At 43.7% G+C, this 19,336-nt stretch overlaps 1 protein-coding gene across 1 annotated transcript; it reads right to left on the reverse strand.

Moving 5' to 3' along the window:
* Positions 1–386: 386 nt before the first annotated feature.
* fkbp5 (FKBP prolyl isomerase 5) lies at positions 387–17,857 on the reverse strand. The gene is made up of 11 exons (XM_061831622.1): positions 17,604–17,857; positions 12,816–12,944; positions 12,555–12,699; positions 11,188–11,330; positions 9,520–9,634; positions 8,822–8,978; positions 7,695–7,785; positions 7,521–7,604; positions 7,245–7,430; positions 6,900–7,139; positions 387–2,323 (listed from the first exon to the last, which is right to left on the reverse strand). Exons 2-11 carry the CDS (start codon positions 12,918–12,920, stop codon positions 2,243–2,245), a joined length of 1,347 nt encoding a protein of 448 aa, XP_061687606.1. The 5' UTR covers positions 12,921–12,944; positions 17,604–17,857; the 3' UTR covers positions 387–2,242.
* Positions 17,858–19,336: the final 1,479 nt, after the last annotated feature.

Below are 19,336 nucleotides of genomic sequence, written 5' to 3' on the forward strand. Positions count from 1 at the left end.
CTCGGATGTCGAATGACACTTCCAGAATTTTGCACATGGATGACATGCTCTCCGCTCGTAATTTTTTCATGTAGACACTGAAGTGAATAATGTTATATGCATTTTTCAATTCACTATCTATTCTAGAACGTTTATAGGGATGACGACCTTTCAGGATGAAAATGTAACAAAGTGTCACAAGTGAGTTTGGAACAAAGCGCAGTTTGCAAACCTCAATCAGCGTCATTGAAAGGATTGTTTTAACTTTCCACTCCCTCAGCCCAAACCCGAAAAGAAAGACACGTTTTCCTTAATGCAAATGTTTATTCAATCTTTCTGAAGTGCAAAAAAAAAAATACAAAAAAATATATATATATCACACACACGAATGGTATGGTACCTAATCATTTCTGCCAGTAGGTATTTGTTTTGCATAAATGCCAGCTTTAAACACGGAACACAAGTCTGATGTTTACATGTAAACATTGTGTAGGATGTAACCCTTAGCTTCCGTTCAAACCAAATTAGGAAGAGTGCTTCTTTTTTTTTTTTTTTGCCAATTATTCATCTCTTTTGGGGGTCTCATCGGAGTGAAAACTTGAAATCAAAAACTGATCAACGATCGTTTATATTAGAAAAAATACTTCAACCTCACATGCACTGCACATAATCATTGCAAATTAATATTACCGCTCACTCCGCGATAAGCAATATAGTTCAGGCAGCGATGGGTTTTTTTATTATTTTATTTTGAAATTGTCAATATACCAATGTTTATAAAACACCTCCATATCATTGTCTGGTACGAAACGGCTTTACTAATGTCCCGCATCTTCTGTTTGTCACGTTTGGGATGATATGAGTTGACTACGGCAGGAGAAAGAAACACATTCGACATTAGCGGGCGGCTTTCCAATGCCAGTGGTCATAACGTTACATTTTGCACCATTTAATGATGTCGCAAGCCTCAATATTATAAAAATTCATAATTTTCCTCAAGCGCCGATGGCACATGCCAGTGTGCCAGCACGCTTTTCCGGATCCTTGAATAAGTTTGCCTGGAAACGCTTACTTTAATTAAGTTCAGTGTTCATTTATTAAAGCTGCCACCTTTTTTAAAAAATATATATATAGTCATTGCTTCAAAATCATATTACAATCTTTATCAGTCCCGAAGGTGCAAAGTCGTTTTTGGTTGCCGTTCGACGGCTTTTGGATGTGTTAAATGGAACACTTTTAATACCATGCTTGGATGAATATGTACAGTTCAAGGAATCGATCCCAGCCAGGATTTGTCGATTTTCATAGTTAAAATCTTTTTGTATAGAAACTTTTTGGGAAAATGATAATGTTGAAAAAGAATATATTGATGATTAATTATAGGAATAAACTGTAAACTTGTATTTCAGGGACCTTAAATGGAGTTATAAAAAGCAACTCGAATGCAAACATGTTTGGGTAGGCCTTTTTTTCGATTCATGTCGTTTTTCAATCATTTGCATAATATCAAATGTTTGTGTGTGACACCTAAATACTGTATGACCAAAATTCCACAGCTAAATTTACATGAAGTGATTTGCCCAAAATGTTCATCCATTTTTCACCCGCTTTCCTTCACCTTAGGCAATCTTGTGAATGAAATTTGCGGGAGGGAGAGAGCGAGCGAGGTTATTTCGTTTTGGTTACCTTTAGTATATTTCATTTGTGCTTATTTCTCTTCAGTATTAGACGAGTTCGGCCCCAGCTGATGGGAGACTTTGCATGTGAAATATGCAAGGTGAATACCTTCAAGGAAACGCACATTTTCCTCGCGTGAAAAGGCAGAAAGCAGAACATTTTTTTTTTCCTCGAAAGCCATCTTTGTGATCCAAAGAACAAATTGCACGTTAGATTCAAGTCTTTGTCCAAAAAAAAAATAATAAAATAAAATAAAAACTGCCAATGGTGACATGCGCAAAAATCAGACACTGGTAAGCCATGTTTGGAGATTTGGACATAGGACCGCAGAGGCAACATCTCATCTCGTGTCGTCTCAGAAACCCGATAAAATGCAGGTCAATGTCGATTTTGGAAAAAAGAGGCAAAGATGAGCGGTCGTGAGGCCACTTACAGGCGCGTTCCGGCAGTTTTCCCGACAGAGAGAGAGAGAGAGACATGTATACGCTGCTTCGGAATGGGAATATCGGGTTTGGGTCGGAGGCCGCAGCGCGCCTCGGCTCTCTCGTCCGGCCGAGTCTTTTCCGTTTTGAGTTCCTCGCGGGCGTCACACGTGGTCCTGACTCCGTCGACGTTTAATGCCCAGCTCGCCGTTCAGGCCGCCGCTCTTCCTCTTTGTCTTCTCGTCCTGTTTCGACACATCACAAAATGCGCTCATCATTCATTCATTAGTTCAAAATTGTTCGCCGGAAACTTTTCGAACGGACCCTCGAACAGGCTAACAGCAATCGTTTAAAGTTGAAAGAGGGAATTATTATTATGGAAAACGTCCTTTTTGACTGCTCGTAGTAAAATTGTTGGGTCTCCTCCATCAGGAGGCGTCACGATCCGCTGCTCCGCCCATGATCGGCTAAACTGCCCCAAGATCAGACGTGATGTTTCCGTTTATAAGCGCAATTAGTCCATCCATCAATTTTCCTAGCCGCTTATCCTCACGAGGGTCGCAGGGAGTGCTGGAGCCTATCCCAGCAGTCAACGGGAAGGAAGCGGGGTACACCCTGAACTGGTTTCCAGCCAATCGCAGGGCACATAGAGACAAACAGCCGCACTCACAATCACACCTAGGGGCAATTTAGAGTCTCCAAATAATGCAAGTTTTGGGGATGTGGGAGGAAACCGGAGTGGCCGGAGAAAACCTATGCAGGCACGGGGAGTGGCCGGGATCGAACCCGGGTACTCAGAACTGTGAGGCCAACACTTTACCAGATGATCCTCCGTGCCGCCATTGGCAAGACAGTACGGTCAAATGTTATCAAGTCAATATTGGACATGATGAAAGACTCAAAAAAAAAAACTATATATATATATATTATTGTCAAAACATCGAAAGTTCCTGGGGTCCCTTTAAAGACATTAAATGTGCGTTTAAAAAAGTGATTATGAAAGTATATATATATGTTATGCGTTGGTGGCACGGTGGATCATCTGGTAAAGCGTGGTCCTTGCAGTTCTGTGGACCCGGGTTTGATCCTGGCCCCTCCTGTGTGGAGTTAGGTTAGCGGACCAACAGACCGAGTTTGAGACGTGCCAACCTGCAGATACGTGCCAGATTATCAATTACACTAATCCACGGGTTAACTATTAAGCGTTGTTGTTTTCTTTTGGAGGGGGGGGAGGTTGGTCGGACACTATCCCCGGCCATTTGCTGAAAAACTCACCTACTCACATGTTTTTGTGGTAATGGTGGAGTCGCCATCTCAACCCACCCCGCTCACCCCCTCCTTCATTCGCTTCTGTTGAGGGGTGAGACTACAGAGCATCCAGTGCAGGACTACTTGGCTGGGAAACACCTATTTTTCCCGAAGCTGTGTAACAAACTCAAACACAGCTAATGTAGCCCCACCCCCAATGCCTAGTTGCCCCTGCACGATTAAGTTTTTATTTCCATGGAAATATGGTAAATACAAGTGAAACGACATATACTATCTGTATCTTAAAAATGTTTTAAATTGCATATGTGTATGAAAATGGGACCTGGGTTTGACCCCGCCTGTGTGGAGTTTGCATGGTCTCCCTGTGCCTGTGTGGGTTTTCTCCGGGCACTCCAGTTTCCTCCCACTTCCCAAAAACATGCAACATAAATTGGACACTAAATTGTGCCTCGGTGTGATTGTGAGTGTGTCTGTCTCTATGTGCCCTGCGATTGGCTGGCAACCATTGCAGGGTGTACCCCGCCTCCTGCCTGTTGACAGCTGGGATAGGCTCCAGCACTCCCTGCGACCCTCGTGAGGATAAGCGGCTTGGAAAATTGATGGATGGACTAATTGCGCTTATAAACGGAAACATCACGTCTGATCTTGGGGCAGCCCTCGTGAGGATAGGTGACAAAGAAAATGGATGGATGGATGGATCTATTCTCCGTTTTTTCTGCAATATTCCGACCGTAACCCGTGCCAGAATCCACACTCGTTCAAAATCCGGTCCAGGTTTTGCAACTGAGGTGGAAGATTAGATACAGCTAGATAGATCTGTTGATTGGTCGAATGTGTTCCTCCTGACCAATGAAAACGCTTGTTGTGTACGAGGCGGTTCATGGGGCCATTTTGAAGTCAACAAGATGGCGGCGCTCGAGGGGAAAGACTGTCAAAATGTCAAAAATAAGTTCCGATGGGATTGGATGGAACGAGAAATCATAAATACCGCTGGAAAGAAGTAAGTTACCACTCTGTTAAGCGACTTCATTTGCAAAATGAAGCTACGTAGTGAAGCATTGTGCACGTGGGGTTCGAATACTATTGACTATGGATCAAGAACTTTCAAGGCATTGGAAGTTCAACGCGAAAACGACAAAAAGCAAAACGAACTTTTCCATAGCTGCTACATTAAGATGTCAACCCAAGGCCAAGAACCAACCCCAGCTGCAGACGGTGAGAGTTCTGAAGCAATTACTTGTAAAAATGTCTTATTATTTACTGATAATGACACATGACGTTAATAATTGTCAAATTCATGCGTTTCATTCACTTAAACAAGAAATTACAACGTTTTTGAATGGATACTATTTATGAAAAGACGCTTGCATGCCTTGACGCAAATCTGAATTCAATTTGGTTTCACTTCTAGTAGTTTTACTTCATTTAATTTGTAACTTTTTGGCGGGGTAAAGGTATGCACCTAAATCATGAACGCTCATATTGGGTACATTTTGAAAACAGAATAGCATTTATTTATAGGTGTACTAGATTTATTCCATTCATAATACAATTTATAAAACGTTAAAATTGGTGATTCTGCTTTGATTGTGCTTGCATTTTTCAGTTCGGCTATTTTTCAGTCTTTTTTTTCATTCAGTCGGGGCCACTTTCAAGCGACGCCCACCGGCGTGCTATCTGTTAGCATCGAATCACTCGAAATCGCAGGTGTCAAACGCGAGGCCCGGGGGCCAGAGCCGCCCCGCCACGTGATTTTATGTGGCCCGCGCAGGCAAATCATCTGCGTCAACTTCCCTGACTTGTGAAAATCGGTGCCAAAATTTCAAATTGTCATATCATAAATGATAAGGTTGAGATATTATAAGCATTTTGGGGTTATCAAACATTAACAATGGTTGTCAAAGGTTGAAAAGCCCATTACTTTCTATTTCTGACCCCTAAAATAGATCAGAAATTTCATGTGTAAATATGATGAGGCCATTAAAGATTTTTGGCTTTTAACATGCAGCGTAATTTTGTCACCCCTCACACTTGGGGTGTTGCAGCCCACTTCTAACTTTATTGCGGATGTTTTTGTCATTGTTTTGGCTGTTCATATGTCACAAATAACTGCAAAACCAATCTTGTTCCCTCTTTTCTCTCACACAAACACACTCACTTTCTCAAGAACAAGTCTGTTCCGCAAACAGCTTCTTTATTGAGTCATTTGAGTGGCTAAAACAAATAGTGATTCCGCGCATGTCCAGTATGGGGCACACACGAGTTTTCAGTGTGATCACTTTCCTTCTGAACACGGCCACGTGGGCGGTTATTAGGAGGAAGTGCTTCTTTCTTTTATTGGAACTTTTATTGAGCAGCAAATTAAGCGTCAAATCCAAGTCAAGATTATATATTATATATTCCCATTGTTTAGTTACTCCTCAATCCGCCAATCAATTGAGTTGTACAAATTCTGAATCACAATAATGATTGGAAAAGTTTGAAAATCATTTATCTTGGTTCTAATTCCTTTACATCACAACATACAGGGGTGTGTATACTTTTTGTTATTCAATGCAGCGTTTTTCCGGTGTTTGCCTGGTATGCTCGATGTAAATTAATTGTTAGATTGAGTTGTATTGTTCAGTCATTTCTTGATTTCACATTCATGTTTTATATATTTTTTTGTTATATTTGACATTAATGGTCTGATTTAACAAAATAATAATAATTCAGAAATTGCTCAGTGCTTGAGTAGCTTATCCCCACAGTACTTTGTTTGGACTACATTTTACTTTTGAGTCATATACCATAATTTTTGTGGCCTACAAACCCCGACTTTTTTCACACGCTTTCAACCCTGCTGCATGTGCGGCTAATTTGTGCATTTTTTGTAACGGCCAAAAGGGGGCACTCAAGTGGAAAAGGTAAGAGTGAGACTGGTGGAATATATGGAAGTGACTTACCGGTATGTATTGCTGCTGTGTTACTGTCGTGTCTGATTTTTACCAGTATGTTTTTTTTTTTTTTTGTTTTTTTTTTTAAACCGCTATTAGTGCTGCAGTAGCGTTAGCATCGGGCTCGTGTCTTGCTGCTGTGTTACTGCCGCTTCTCTGATTTTTACCAGTATGTTTTTAGTTAACCAGCTATTAGCGCTGCGGTAGCTTTAGCATCGCGCTAGCGTTAGCGTCATGCTAGCGTGTTGCTGCTGTGTTACTGCCACGTCTCTGATTTAAGTTTTTTTTTTTTTTAACCGTCCCTTTTTTTTTTTTTTTTTTTAACCAGCATTGTTCATTCTACTGTGTTGTTGCTATGTTAAGCTAAGGTAAGGTGCTTCAACTTTGAAAACTCTTTCTGTGTACAGTCTTTCTTTGTAAATATCTCGTGTTTCAATGTGGGCACTTGCGGCTTTTACACGGGTATGGCTTTTGTATGTACCAAATGGTATTTCCTTTACAAATGTACTGGGTGAGGTTTATAATCCGGTGCGCTCTGTAGGCCGGAAATTATGGTAATCCTAAAGTAACAGTACACTGCGATATTTGGCTACCCCCAAAAAATGCAATTACAGACCTTGCTGTTATGTTCAGTCAATTTCTGGAACATGTTTGCGTAAGTCCTCTTGTCCAGCTCGTGGGATTCCTTCATCTTTTTTTGGCAGTTGACAATCTGTCTTTTAGCCGCTCGATTTGCGGGGTTGACTTGCTGCACGTGTTGAAAATCCACCAAGGCCAGGCTGAACTCGTTCCGGAGGAGACGGGCCTCGCCGCGGCGGTACAAGGCCTTCTCGTTGCAAGCGTCGATCTCAATTACCTTTTAGCGCGGCGACAAAAGCGACAAGATTGCACAGGGGTAACTTCATTATACGTACGCGCAAACATGCTGCGACCCGCTCAAACGCGGTTTCGCGCGGCGCACCTTGTTGCAGTTCTCCACGACCAGTGAGTAATCTTGAATGCGCAAGAAACACAACGCCAAGTTGAGGTGGGCCGCCAAGAGAAACTCATTAATCTCCTTCTGCTGCTCCAAGCCACTGCCCAACTCCATCTCGAGCCAGGAAACGACGCGCTGGTGCTGGATGACCGCGTGGTAGAAGTGTCCCGCCTGAACGACAAAAGACGTAACATTATTGTTTGCGCAACAACAGACAATATTTTCCATTCATTTGAACAGAAAATAGCACGGACGCTCCACCTTATAATACTCGTTCCCTTTATGTTTGACGTCTAGAGCCAGATTCAGCTTTTCGTGCAGTTTCAATTCCCACGGGTCTTTCGCCTTGATGGAAGCAAACACAGTCAAAGTGAAAAAAACGCAAACTGCTTTCACATTACGATGATGGTCAAACGCGTCTTGGCTCGTGCTCACCTTTTTAAAGTCTTTGAGCGTCACTTCATATACGATGTCTTTGTCTGGCCCAATTTTGAATTCTGGATTTCCTTTTCTTCCGAAGCCGTACCTGTGAGGGAAATTAAAAAAAAAAAAAAAAACATAGTACAGTTTTGCCTTGGTTTTTGAACACAATCCGTTCCAGAAGGCTGGTTGAAAACCAGAAAGTTCGAAAACCGAAGCACGTTTTCCCATTACAATGAATGGAAAATGAAATAATCCGTTCCAAGCCTAAAAAGTCGTTTTAGGTTTTTTTTTTTGTAATTTTGTTTTCGCTTTTCTTGATAATAAACTCTGTATTAGAGATAAGTGTATAGTTTAAATACGTTATATAATTAAATATTTTAAGAAATATATTTATTTTTTCCTTAAAATGTTTGCTCTAGCCTAGTAGAGTGTATTAGGCTGGGTTTCAGAATGGTGCTGATCGTCATTTTCGCCATGCCATACTTCTTCGATAGCTCCGAAACACGCGCACCAGAATCGTGCTCTGCTATCAAATCCTTTTTGAAATCGACAGTTTTACGCACCACTTTCCTTTTTTCAGCACCAGCAGTTCCACTCGCCTTCTTTGGCGGCACGATCGGGGGTTAATGTTGCTCAATTTGAAGAAAAAAAAAAAAAGTCTTTTTACGTCTCGTTTTTTTCGTTTGAAAGCACTATAACAAATCGTCGTGGGTCAGCTGGTCGGGATGCTCGAATACCGATTTTGTTCGAAAACCGAGGTACCGCTGCACTTCATTAAACTCTCGGGAGGGATCCCTCAGGGCAATGAAAGTTCCAGCAGCATCTCGAGTTAAATGCGGAAGCAAAAAGACCAAATTGGGCTGTAAAATCATTTCAGATATGATGTTCACTCTGCAGGTTAGGAAATCTTATCTGTCAAGCATAAATAACACCAGCCAGCTGCTATACACACACAAAACCACTCACGCATGCACGTACGCACGCACGTTATCAAAATTTGTTACTTTTATCACATTGCTACAAGCATGTAGATGTTATTTTTAGAATGTATCTATATTTTCCCCATGCTGTGTGTATACCTACTATCATGCTCGTACCCATTATTGTGTAATTCATACTCAAGCCAAGTAAATACTTACATTTTTGTTAAATAGAGTATACAACACTCTCCTTTCTGCATTTTGTCCATGGCACGGTCCACTCCCAGGGGAACGCCTTCATCCTCGGACTCGCCGACAGCAAAGCTGACGTCCCTGACGTCGAACAGTCGGCCGTCGCAGCTCCCCTCCAGATGCACTGCGGCGTGTGACACAATGCAGCTTTGCATGTACTGTTTTGTAGCATACCGTAATTTTTCGGGCCTATAAGCCGCAACTTTTTTTCACACGCTTTCAACCCTGCGGTTTATGATGTGGCTAATCTGTGCATTTTTTTTTTTTTTTTTGTAATGGCTGCAAGGGCGCATGCGAGTGGAATATATGTGCCGAGGAACTGACTTTTACCAGTCCTGCCCTGTTAGCACTATGTTAGTGTGTTACTGCTCACTGTCTCAGTGATTTTTGCCAGTATGTTTTTTTTTTTTTTTTTTTTTTTAACCGGCCCTGTTAGCGCGGCACTAGGCTTGTACTTTGTGTACCATCTTTCTTTGTAAATATTTCGTGTTTCAATGTGGGCAGTTTACACACCTGCGGTGTATGTATGTACCAAATGGTATTTCCTTTACAAATGTACTGGGTGAGGTTTATAATCCGGTGCACTCTGTAGGCCGGGAGTTACGGTAGTCACTATGCTGTAATAACCGATGCAAAATGAGTCATTTATCCATGCGGGAGTTTACCGTCGACAATTGCGCCGTCGTTGGGATTTGAGTGGCCGTCGCCTTTCACCTTTATCCTTCGGATGATGCCGCCATCATCCGTGAGCTTCTCTCCTTCGAACTGGAGCAGCTCGATCTGTTTGAATAGAAACAAAACATTCTTCAGAAGTCATTTTTATTTGGAAAAAAACAAAACAAAACATTGGTATGACCGGTGCAGTTTGAGCAATAACAAACACTGCAGCTAGCAAGGGAAGGTTTTGTGTGGGAGGCGAAAATACATTTTTTTTTTTTTTTAAATCGTAGGAGTTGCACAAAAAAACTTGGTCACGGGTGGATGATTTGACTGAATATGTTGTGAAAGTTTGTAATGTCCTCCAAATGTAATAAAACTGGAGCTTGCAATTTAAAAGACAAAAAAAAAAAAAACATTTTTGTCATATTTGTTAGAATTCCGGACTGGTCGCATTTTGTGCCTGTGATTCCATTTTTTTCAAGAAACCACCGCGCCTGAGGAAGAACAACCGTTCTGAGACACAAGGCGTGACTGACAAGGTGCCGTTCCTGTGGCGCTGACCAGTTCCCCTTGGGTGTCAGGAGCTTACCTGAAACTATGGCAGAATATCTACTTATCCATTCATTATCCAAGCTGCTGATCCTCACAAGGGTCACGGGAAAGCTGGAGCCTATCCCAGCTAGCTTTGGGCGAAAAGCGGACTACACCCTGAACTGGTCGCCACTCAGTCACATGGCATATCGACATATCTCCGGAGTGTGCTAACGAGCGTGACTACGATTTCATTACACGAGTGTTTGAATCTGTCGTCGCTCAAATTGAGTTTTCTTTATGGCCAATTTCATATAAATGATCGATGTCAGCACGGGAGAAGCTGTGACAAAACATTTATACAGCGTCTTTTTGCTGGTGCTGCATTTTTCAACACGCTGCATCTGCCTCCTCTTCTATATCAGTTTCATAATCACTTTTTTAAACGCACATTTAATGTCTTTCAAGGGACCCCAGGAACTTTCGATGTTTTGACAATAATTTATCTATTTGAGTCTTTCATCATGTCCAACCTTGACTTGATGACGTTTGACCGTACTGTCTTGCAAATGGCAGCACGGTGGCTCAGCTGGCAAAACGTTGGCCTCACAGTTCTGAGGTTTCGGGTTCAATCCCGGCCCCGCCTGTGTGGAGTTTGCATGTCCTCCCCGTGCCTGCGTGGGTTTCCCCCAGGCACTCCGGTTTCCTCCCACATCCCAAAAACATGCAACATTAATTGGATGCTCAAAATTGCCCCTAGGTGGGATTTTTGAGTGCGGCTGTTTGTCTCGATGTGCCCTACGATTGGCTGTAAACCAGTTCAGTGTGTACCCTGCCTCCAGCCCGTCGACAGCTGGGATAGGCTCCTAGCACTCCCCGCGACCCTCGTGAGGATAAGCAGCAAAGAAAATGGACGGATGTCTTGCAAAGGTGCTACAAATGTGTCCGGATTGTGCGTTCTTAAAAGGATTCAGGTCTGGGCCGTGGCTGGAATGTTCCAAAAAGCGAATTTGAAGCCATTGATTTGCTGATTGTTGATATGATTTTAAAGCAGCAGCAAAGTTGAAGATTATGGCCGCTCGCTCGATGTAGCGGACGGTCGGCTCAACGCCCAAACGTCGACACCAACATTGCACGCCTACCTCAAAGAGCACTGGCGAGTTGGGAGGAATTTTGTCGGGTTTTCCAGTGGCGCCGAAAGCGTACTCGGGCTTGCACAGCAGCGTGCACACCTCTCCTCTCCGCATCGATAGCACGCCAACATCCCACGCTTTGAGGACATGTCCTGTTTTGAGGCGAGAAAAACAACGACTCAAAGGCTGTACGATCCGGATTCGCGCTGTCAAACACTGAAACGGTTCTGTGCGTAAAATCTGAACAAGCCTCGGGACTCGAGTGGATTTCCCAACGGGAACTAAATGAACACAATGGGTTGCTACGGCGTCACTTCACGTTTAAAGCGACCGGAAGAAATGCGCGGCTCTCCTTAAATGAGAATAAAATGCAAGAAAAGAAATTTGGTCTCTTGGGGGGTGCAGACAGCGATTACTCAACAGAATATTCTAAAGATCAGTCAGGAATGTCGTGCTCCCACCCCCCAATCCTTCCCCCGACGCTGACGCCGACTCTGGACCCGGGGCCGGGGTGGAGGGGCCTTCGCCCGGCTCTGCTGGCGCCACAAACTTGTCAATTATTATTTTTTTTAATCCGTGGAAAGCCTTGACAGGACGAGGGAATGCGACGGACGGGCTGGAAGGGAATGTCCTGGCATCTGCGGTTGAACACTGGGCCCAACCATCGCGCGCGTGTGAGCCTCCGGGACTTAGCACCGACCCCGTAAAACATCCAACCCCCCATAGAGAACTGAGCAAGACTTGAATAGCGGGGGGGGGCAACCTTCCACGGCACTTTGTTTTGGGCCAACAAGGCTTCCATGGACGCATGCAAGTGAATTCAACCTTGGAAGGATGCGTGGGCACCAATCTCCATTTAATTGGCAAAACTGTTCCATCCATCCATCCATTTTCTTTGCCTCGTATCCTCACAAGGGTTGCGCGGAGTGCTGGAGCCTATCCCAGCTGTCAGCGGGCAGGAGGGAGGGTACATCCTGAACTGGTTGCCGGCCAATCGCAGGGCACATAGAGACAAACAGACTCACTCACAATCCCACCTAGGGGCAATTTAGAGTGTCCAATTAATGTTGCATATTTTTTGGAATGTGGGAGGAAACCGGAGTGCCCGGAGAAAGCCCACGCAAGGCACGGGGAGAACATGCTAACTCCACACAGGCGGGGCCGGGATTGAACCTCAGAACTGTGAGGCCAAGGCTTTACCAAATGAGCCACTGTGCTGCCCAACTGTTCCATATTTGATAATTATGCCCAAATCCAGTCAGTCACCATGGCTTTAAAGCAAAACCTTTTGCAAAAATCTAGCAATGTTGTGGTTGGAGCAAGAAAATTTTATTTGCATGCAAGAAGAATCGAGAAAAAGGGGCTGAGTCACCGACCCTTGCCGACATTGAAGGAAAAGGACTCCTTGCGATCTCGACTACAGTCGAACTTCTTCCCGCTGAGGAGCCTTCCAGTGTAATGGATCGTCACTCGGTCTCCGATCATCGGCCGCTCGCCGTCATCCCCCTGACGCTTGACAACCTCGAAGCGGGAAAGTGGAAAAAAAAAACATGTTAACAAAGCCACGATCGTCCCTGGGAAGCCTGAAGACAAGCTAAAATGGATGACAACATAAAAAAAAAAGAAGAAAAACTCACCTTGGTGATCCCTCGGTCTTTTTTAGGCGTCACGTCGGTGCCCTTCGCTGCAAACGCGGCCGCTACCGAGGCCCCGTCCGGAGCCAAATCCTGATCAGAGTTCATTTCTGCTTCTAGGCATCAGTGGTTCTGGAGAATAGAAAAAAAAAAAACTTTGATTAACACTTTCATAAAGTTGTCATTTGTAGTTTAAAAATACGCAGCCAGTACATCTTTCATCTCGCAAGAGTCTGGTATAAATAATAAGCTACACTGTGATGACTTTGCAATGCCACATTTAAAAAGTAAAGCTGAGTGACCGGTTCTGATTTCACGCTGACATCAGTTTTTTTTTTGTTTTCTTTTTTTTTAACAGAACTGATATCAATCTGGGTGGCACGGTGGTTCAGCTGGTAAAGCGTTGGCCTCACAGTTGTGAGGACCCGGGTTCGATCCCGACACCGCCTGTGTGCATGTTCTGCCCGTGCCTTGCGTGGGTTTCCTCCGGGCACTCCGGTTTCCTCCCACATCCCAAAAACACGCAACATTAATCGGACATTCTAAATTGCCCCTAGGTGTGATTGCGAGTGCGGGTGTTTGTCTCAATGTGCTCTGCGATTGGCTGACGATTGGTTCGGGTTGTACCCCACCTCCTGCCCGTTGACAGCTGGGATAGGCTCCAGCACTCCCGCGACCCTTGTGAGGATAAGCGGCTGAGAATGGATGGATGGATGGATGATATCAATGTGCAGATAACTCACATGTGCAAAATTAAAGAAACTACTTGTCTTGCTTTTTTGCCCAAGGCCAGTATTTTATAATACAGTGTTGAAAGAGTACTTAGTACTACATTTACAAGCTTGTTGAAAGCCAATTCAGCATTTAAGGGCCGCCTTGAATCGCACATTTATTTAATTTTTTTTCCCCTTCAAAGCGAGCACTCACCCTTTTGTGAAATCAAATTTAGTTCTAAGAGTGCAAAACGAGTTTACCGCCAGCAAAATATGCAAAAATGCTGATTAAAAACCTTTGCTAAGCGCAAAGAGAGACAATTCCGATGAATAATGTCATTTGGAACCGGTTGGAGGTTTTGGAGGTTTTGCTTGTCTCGTCACGATTGCAGGCCGTGTTTCTCATTTATTTATTTATTTTTTTTGTAGATATTGCAATACTTGGTCGCAATCAATCTTTCTGTCGTTTGCACTTGTGTGCACACGTGACTGTGCAAAGTAGAGGTCACATGCACAAAACAATGTGTGTGCGTACGTCTAAAATTGGACACTTTCAAAGAAATGCACATTCTCTTTGGCAGCTTCATAAGATGGCAAACTCATTTTTATAAATTATATAAATTTAATTCCACTTCCTTAGCCATCCATTTCCACATAAATTTTTTTTACTCGGTCAATAAAGAGTCCTAAAAGTCAAGGAGTGGCTGCCACCTGCCACTCACACGGGAAAAAAAAACAAAGACAACTTCAAGCAACACCAAAACATACAAATATTTTCCCTCATGAATCATCTGACTCAGTGTAATATATTTATTTGTTGCTTTTTTGTAAAATTCCCTTGATTACAAATTCAGTTTGGAACGCACGAGCATCATGGGCCGCTAAATCGGCGTCAGATCTCTTAGCAATACAGCAAACCTGACCAAAGGTCACCAAGCGTCACACCAGAACCAGTCTTGGTTTCATCTAATGCGCACATGCCAGCCATCCCAAAATATCACGAGGACACACAAGGCGCAAACAAAGGCAAGTAAAGAGCAATATTTAGCTTGCAAACTACATACAAAAGTATCTTGCATAGCATGTTTGGAAGCACCGTGGCGAAAATATTATTGACATCATCATCCTAAGCCGCTGGTCGGGATTGGTTCTCCCTGGTGATGTGCCGGTTAAATGACTCGCTTATGTGGCGGCGACATTTGCGGGGGCAACGTTCCCTATCCCCTTGTAGTGATCGTATGCACTTGTGTGCAACTATGCGCAGGTCATCTTATGTTTTGTTTTTTGACATTAAACTGTCCATGAGGAAACATGTAGAGGTACAAGCCCTGTGAGATCTGTTAGCTTCATGTAGCATCCTGTTAGCCGCTTTGATTTTCGAACGATACGGAGAAAGTCTTATAATTCAAGCCATCCTCCAAATTTGCATTGATTGTGAAAGTTTTCATATTGAAGTTCAGTCTTGTCATCTTATTATATCGTCCTTGTAAGTAAGTGAAGGAACTCAAAGGGAACACCAGAACTGGACCAAGTCGCCAAAGGTAGCTTCGATGGATATTTTTCAGATTGGCGATGAGCCAGATGTTGCTTTCGAAGTCTTGGCCAAGGATGTGTAGAGGATAAACTGCACTATGCACAAATATTTAACGCAAAAGATGTTTAAGTCAAAACAGTGCTAAATATTTCTTCTTTAAGATTAATATGTGTTATCAACAGTATTAATAAAATGTTATGCCATCATTGAGCATTCATTTTAGTCGGTTCAGGGATTCTATTCTGTTCTGACAATTACAGTTCACAGGACAAGCGTGTCCTGTGACCTGTCCTGAGATTATATTACGGCTACATCAGCACGTGCACAATGATTATTATTAATGATTGTTATACAGACAGTTTTTTTAAACTTGAACTTTTTTGGGGTAGCAGCAAATGGATGGTGCGCATTGTACATGGGTAGAAGGGTTTTCCTGGATTTTTTTTTTTTTTTTTTGGGGTCAACTTTGGGGGTGCGCATTGTACTTCAGGACGCATTATACTCAGGAAATTACGGTATTTGCAGTCCTATTAACTTGTACAGTCAGGAATGTGACTACGCATTCTGGAAAACATACAATTAAAATCGCTGGGAAGAAAAATATGTCCGCTTTCCTTTAGGCATAATGTCAAATGTTCTCAAGGATGAACTCCCAGTGGTGAGGGGAGGATACGGAAAATCTCAAGTTGACGTTATTACACCACACGTCCAGCATGCGCAACGCTGTAATAAAAGAACAGCAAAAGTAAACAAGAACTGTGATCCATCTGCAGATTTGTCATCTAATGGGGAGAATTGCGTATTTACAGTACATTTCAACAGCTATTCACTTCTTTTTAGTCTCGAGTGTCAGTTGAGAATGTTAAAAAGGTTTTGATGCACGGCGTTGGCTCATCAGCAAGCCGCCCTCCCCCACACGCACTTCCTTATACACTGCTAATTTTTTTTTATTACCCGTTAAGATGGCGACTGGTTGTCAGACAGTATTCTATTTCAGATTTTTTTTTTGGGGGGGGGGGGGTTTCCACTGGTTCATCCTTTTTAAGGCCGCACTTGTACTGGCTCTCAAAAGGAGAGGAACCACATTGTCCTGCGCACGTTCAAGTCAGTCGACGTTGCAAAAATAAGTTCACAAAGCACTTTGAAAAGAACATTTTGTGCCGAGGTACCAAAAAAAAAAAAGGGCGCTGGACCCAGAAAAAGAACATTTTTCCTCTCCAGGAAAACACAAGATGGGGACGGAGTGTGCTCCTTGTGTTCGAGGGTCCAGTTTTTTAGAGAGCCACAAAAGTGACAACACCGTCAAACACCTGAATCCAATTGGGCCTGCTCCAGTTGACCTCGCTCGGGCTCCTTTGTTCAAATGTCTTGAAAATAACAACCGCCGTCTCGCATCTCTCAGTGAATACCCCTTTTCTTCATTTCAGTCGCTTCTGTGTAACATTTCGCTTTTTGAGACGAAAGACTAAATGTACGGCGACGTCGGAGAAAATGTGAACCTTCAGGTGCTCCTTTATCCGCACAATTGTACTTAATAATAAGTCTCCACGCAATAAATGCAGTATCCACAAATGATCGGTACTGTGTGCGCGTGTACGTCTGGACACAATGTTCCTTTCTATTCGCAGTTCCACCGCCGGTGCGGCCTGATGGCGTCTGGCAATCTCTGGTCCCCTCTCATGCAAAAACGTCATATTCCACGAAATTTATGAAACAGCTATAGCGACGCCGTTATCTTTCCATGTGTCCAACTTCTGAGAACAATCGACCTGTCGGTGTCAAATTAAAAAAAAAAAAAAAAAAAAAAAAAGGCCCACACCTGACCTCAGAAACCCTATGCAGGAATCCGACGACATCCGAGACACGATAGTGCAAAGTAGAATTCTGGGGGCCGGTAAATCGTTCAACCGGCCTTGTTTTGTTGACACTGAATTATTAGGATTATGATAAGAGTGATTTATCTTAAAACTCTGTGTAATACCTAAAGCATTACATCATTTTTTTTTATCTCTTCTTGAAAAAAGTGTCATTTTAAACATGTGAAAAATGGATCCTACATCCAGATGTGAGGTGTTCATGGGTTTCATGTCAAAGGACAATTTAAACACGGAAGAGTCCATTTTCAAACATATGATTATATATTCACAAAAATCAGCCCGATTTTTCCCGTCATGCATGTTCATCATGCACATCTACGTTTGCATCACGCCACCTCACATCTTCTGTTTCAGCATTTACTGTAACTATGCGCCGGGTTCAAAATATTTTCAGATAAAGACAAAAAGATTATTTATTTCTCAACCAATGACTCAAAGAGTCACTGAATTCCCCCCCCCCCCAACCCCGCTTCCCGCAGCACCTGCAGCCCCCATATGCCCCCACAAATGTTCCATCCTGCAGCTCTCCGCGCATCCGACTTTCATTGTACCACCGGTCGATTTCGTCATGAAGTCGTTTATTCGGACTACGTACAAATGGTCCCGAATCCCTTGAAAGCGTGTTCGTGAAGTCACAGGTGGAACAAAAATAATGGACGTAACTCACATTTTCTTGTGCTTCTTTTTCTTTCAAAATCAAAAATGATTAAAAAAGAAAGAAAGAAAGAAAAAGAAAATCCACGAGAGGCAAGAGTGAAGTGAGCGGGCGCTCGCCGTGTTCCGCCGACGCCGGGGTACGAGATGTTCCGACGCGCTGCGAGCTTTCTCGCCCCCCCAACCCCGATTGACGTGTTTGTGCTCGGCTCGGGCGCCGCACAACGCGGCGGTCACATGGAATACACGTCAAAAACTGAGCCGGGAGGATGTACGGGACTGGAGGCGGAAAATGCGCGGGGGGGGGGGGGGGGGGTTGGCGTGGGGGTGGTGGTGGGGGGTTCGGGGAGGGCGTTTCGTACGAAACGAAGGGCAGGTCTTGGAAAGCGGCCACAAAGTAACACAATGTTCCCGCTGTACTGTGGCTGCGCCGCCGCTGCTGATGAGAACACTGTGTTCCAAATAGACACCCTGACCTGTAACCCGTTCCGTGCCGAGCTCGGTCTGCCGGGAACACGCTGTTCCGTCGCTGGCTGTCCCCCCCTCCGCCCGCCCGCCCGCCCACCTCCGATCAGCTGACGGCTCGGATAGTCAACACCGCCGTGCGACCACACTGACACCGGAGCGGCAAGTGAAGCTCTCGGCTGCCCGAGGACGAGCGCCTGCCGGCCGGCTTTTGTCGCTGCTCCGGAGCAGCGCGGTTCGGAGTCCGAAGTTAGGGTTTCAGTGCCCGGATTACAAACGGGATTTTAGTTTTTGTGCAAGAATAATAACTTTGTCTGCATACACGTGTACCTCTAGGGGAGCGGTGTTCAAACTGGGGTCTGCTGCATGCAGGGACTTGGGGGTCCGCAATAGAATATGAAGTTATTTGGTCATATAAAGTACAGTAGTACACAAGCTACTTTCAGTTTTACATGAAAGCATCACTAAATTAAAGACATGTTACAAATACAATCCAACGTAGGCCTGTAGCTATACAGGATGTTTGAAATGTTTTAACCCAGTACAATACAATTTAGACTTTATAAGTACAGTTTAGTTGTTTTTAACTTTCAAGCGCGTACATTTGCATTTGGGCCAAAAGAACAACTGCTGTCTTCTTATCCATTCAAGTAGATTTACTACTTTAATTTTTGTATTCCACAATGTTACCTCCCTCACGTCACTGTAAACCTTTTTAATTCCAGTGCTTCACATTTATTACATACAATTCAGTTGTATTTAACATGCAAGTAAAATGGAAATCATTTGCATTTAATCTATTCAAAGTATTTGTTTTCAAAACATTTTATGTGCGATTTTTATTGAATTTATGTCTAAAATAATTTGCAAAGAGTTATATTATTAGTTATTCTTCATGTTATTTCTTAAAAAAAAAAAAAAAAGTAAGTTCATAGGCGGCACCGTGGATCAGCTGGTAAAGTGTTGGCCTCACAATTCTGAGGTCCGTGGTTCAATCCCAGACCCTCCTGTGTGGAGTTTGCATGTTCTCCCGGTGCCTGCGTGGGTTTCCTCCGGACCACTCCGCTTTCCTCCCACATCCCAAAAACATGCAACATCAATTGGACACATTAATTGCCCCTAGGTGTGATTGTGAGTGCGGCTGTTTGTCTCCATGTGGCCTGCGATTGGCTGGCAACCAGTTCAGGGTGTACCCCGCCTCCTGCCCGTTGACAGATAGGATGGGCTCCAGCACTCCCTGCGACCCTCGTGAGGATAAGCAGCAAAGAAAATGGATGGATT

Source organism: Syngnathoides biaculeatus, chromosome 10 (genome assembly GCF_019802595.1).
Source record: "Syngnathoides biaculeatus isolate LvHL_M chromosome 10, ASM1980259v1, whole genome shotgun sequence".
Classification (NCBI taxonomy): domain Eukaryota; kingdom Metazoa; phylum Chordata; class Actinopteri; order Syngnathiformes; family Syngnathidae; genus Syngnathoides; species Syngnathoides biaculeatus.

Bases quoted from the DNA above. Each gene is read 5' to 3' on its own strand.
- fkbp5 (XM_061831622.1), bottom strand. From the start codon at position 12,920: ATGAACTCTGATCAGGATTTGGCTCCGGACGGGGCCTCGGTAGCGGCC. The intron at 8,979-9,519 runs GTAAACTCCCGC...CACACGCCGCAG, and splicing joins CGACGGCGCAATTGTCGACG to TGCATCTGGAGGGGAGCTGC. The intron at 7,786-8,821 runs GTAAGTATTTAC...TTTCCCTCACAG, and splicing joins ATACTCTATTTAACAAAAAT to GTACGGCTTCGGAAGAAAAG.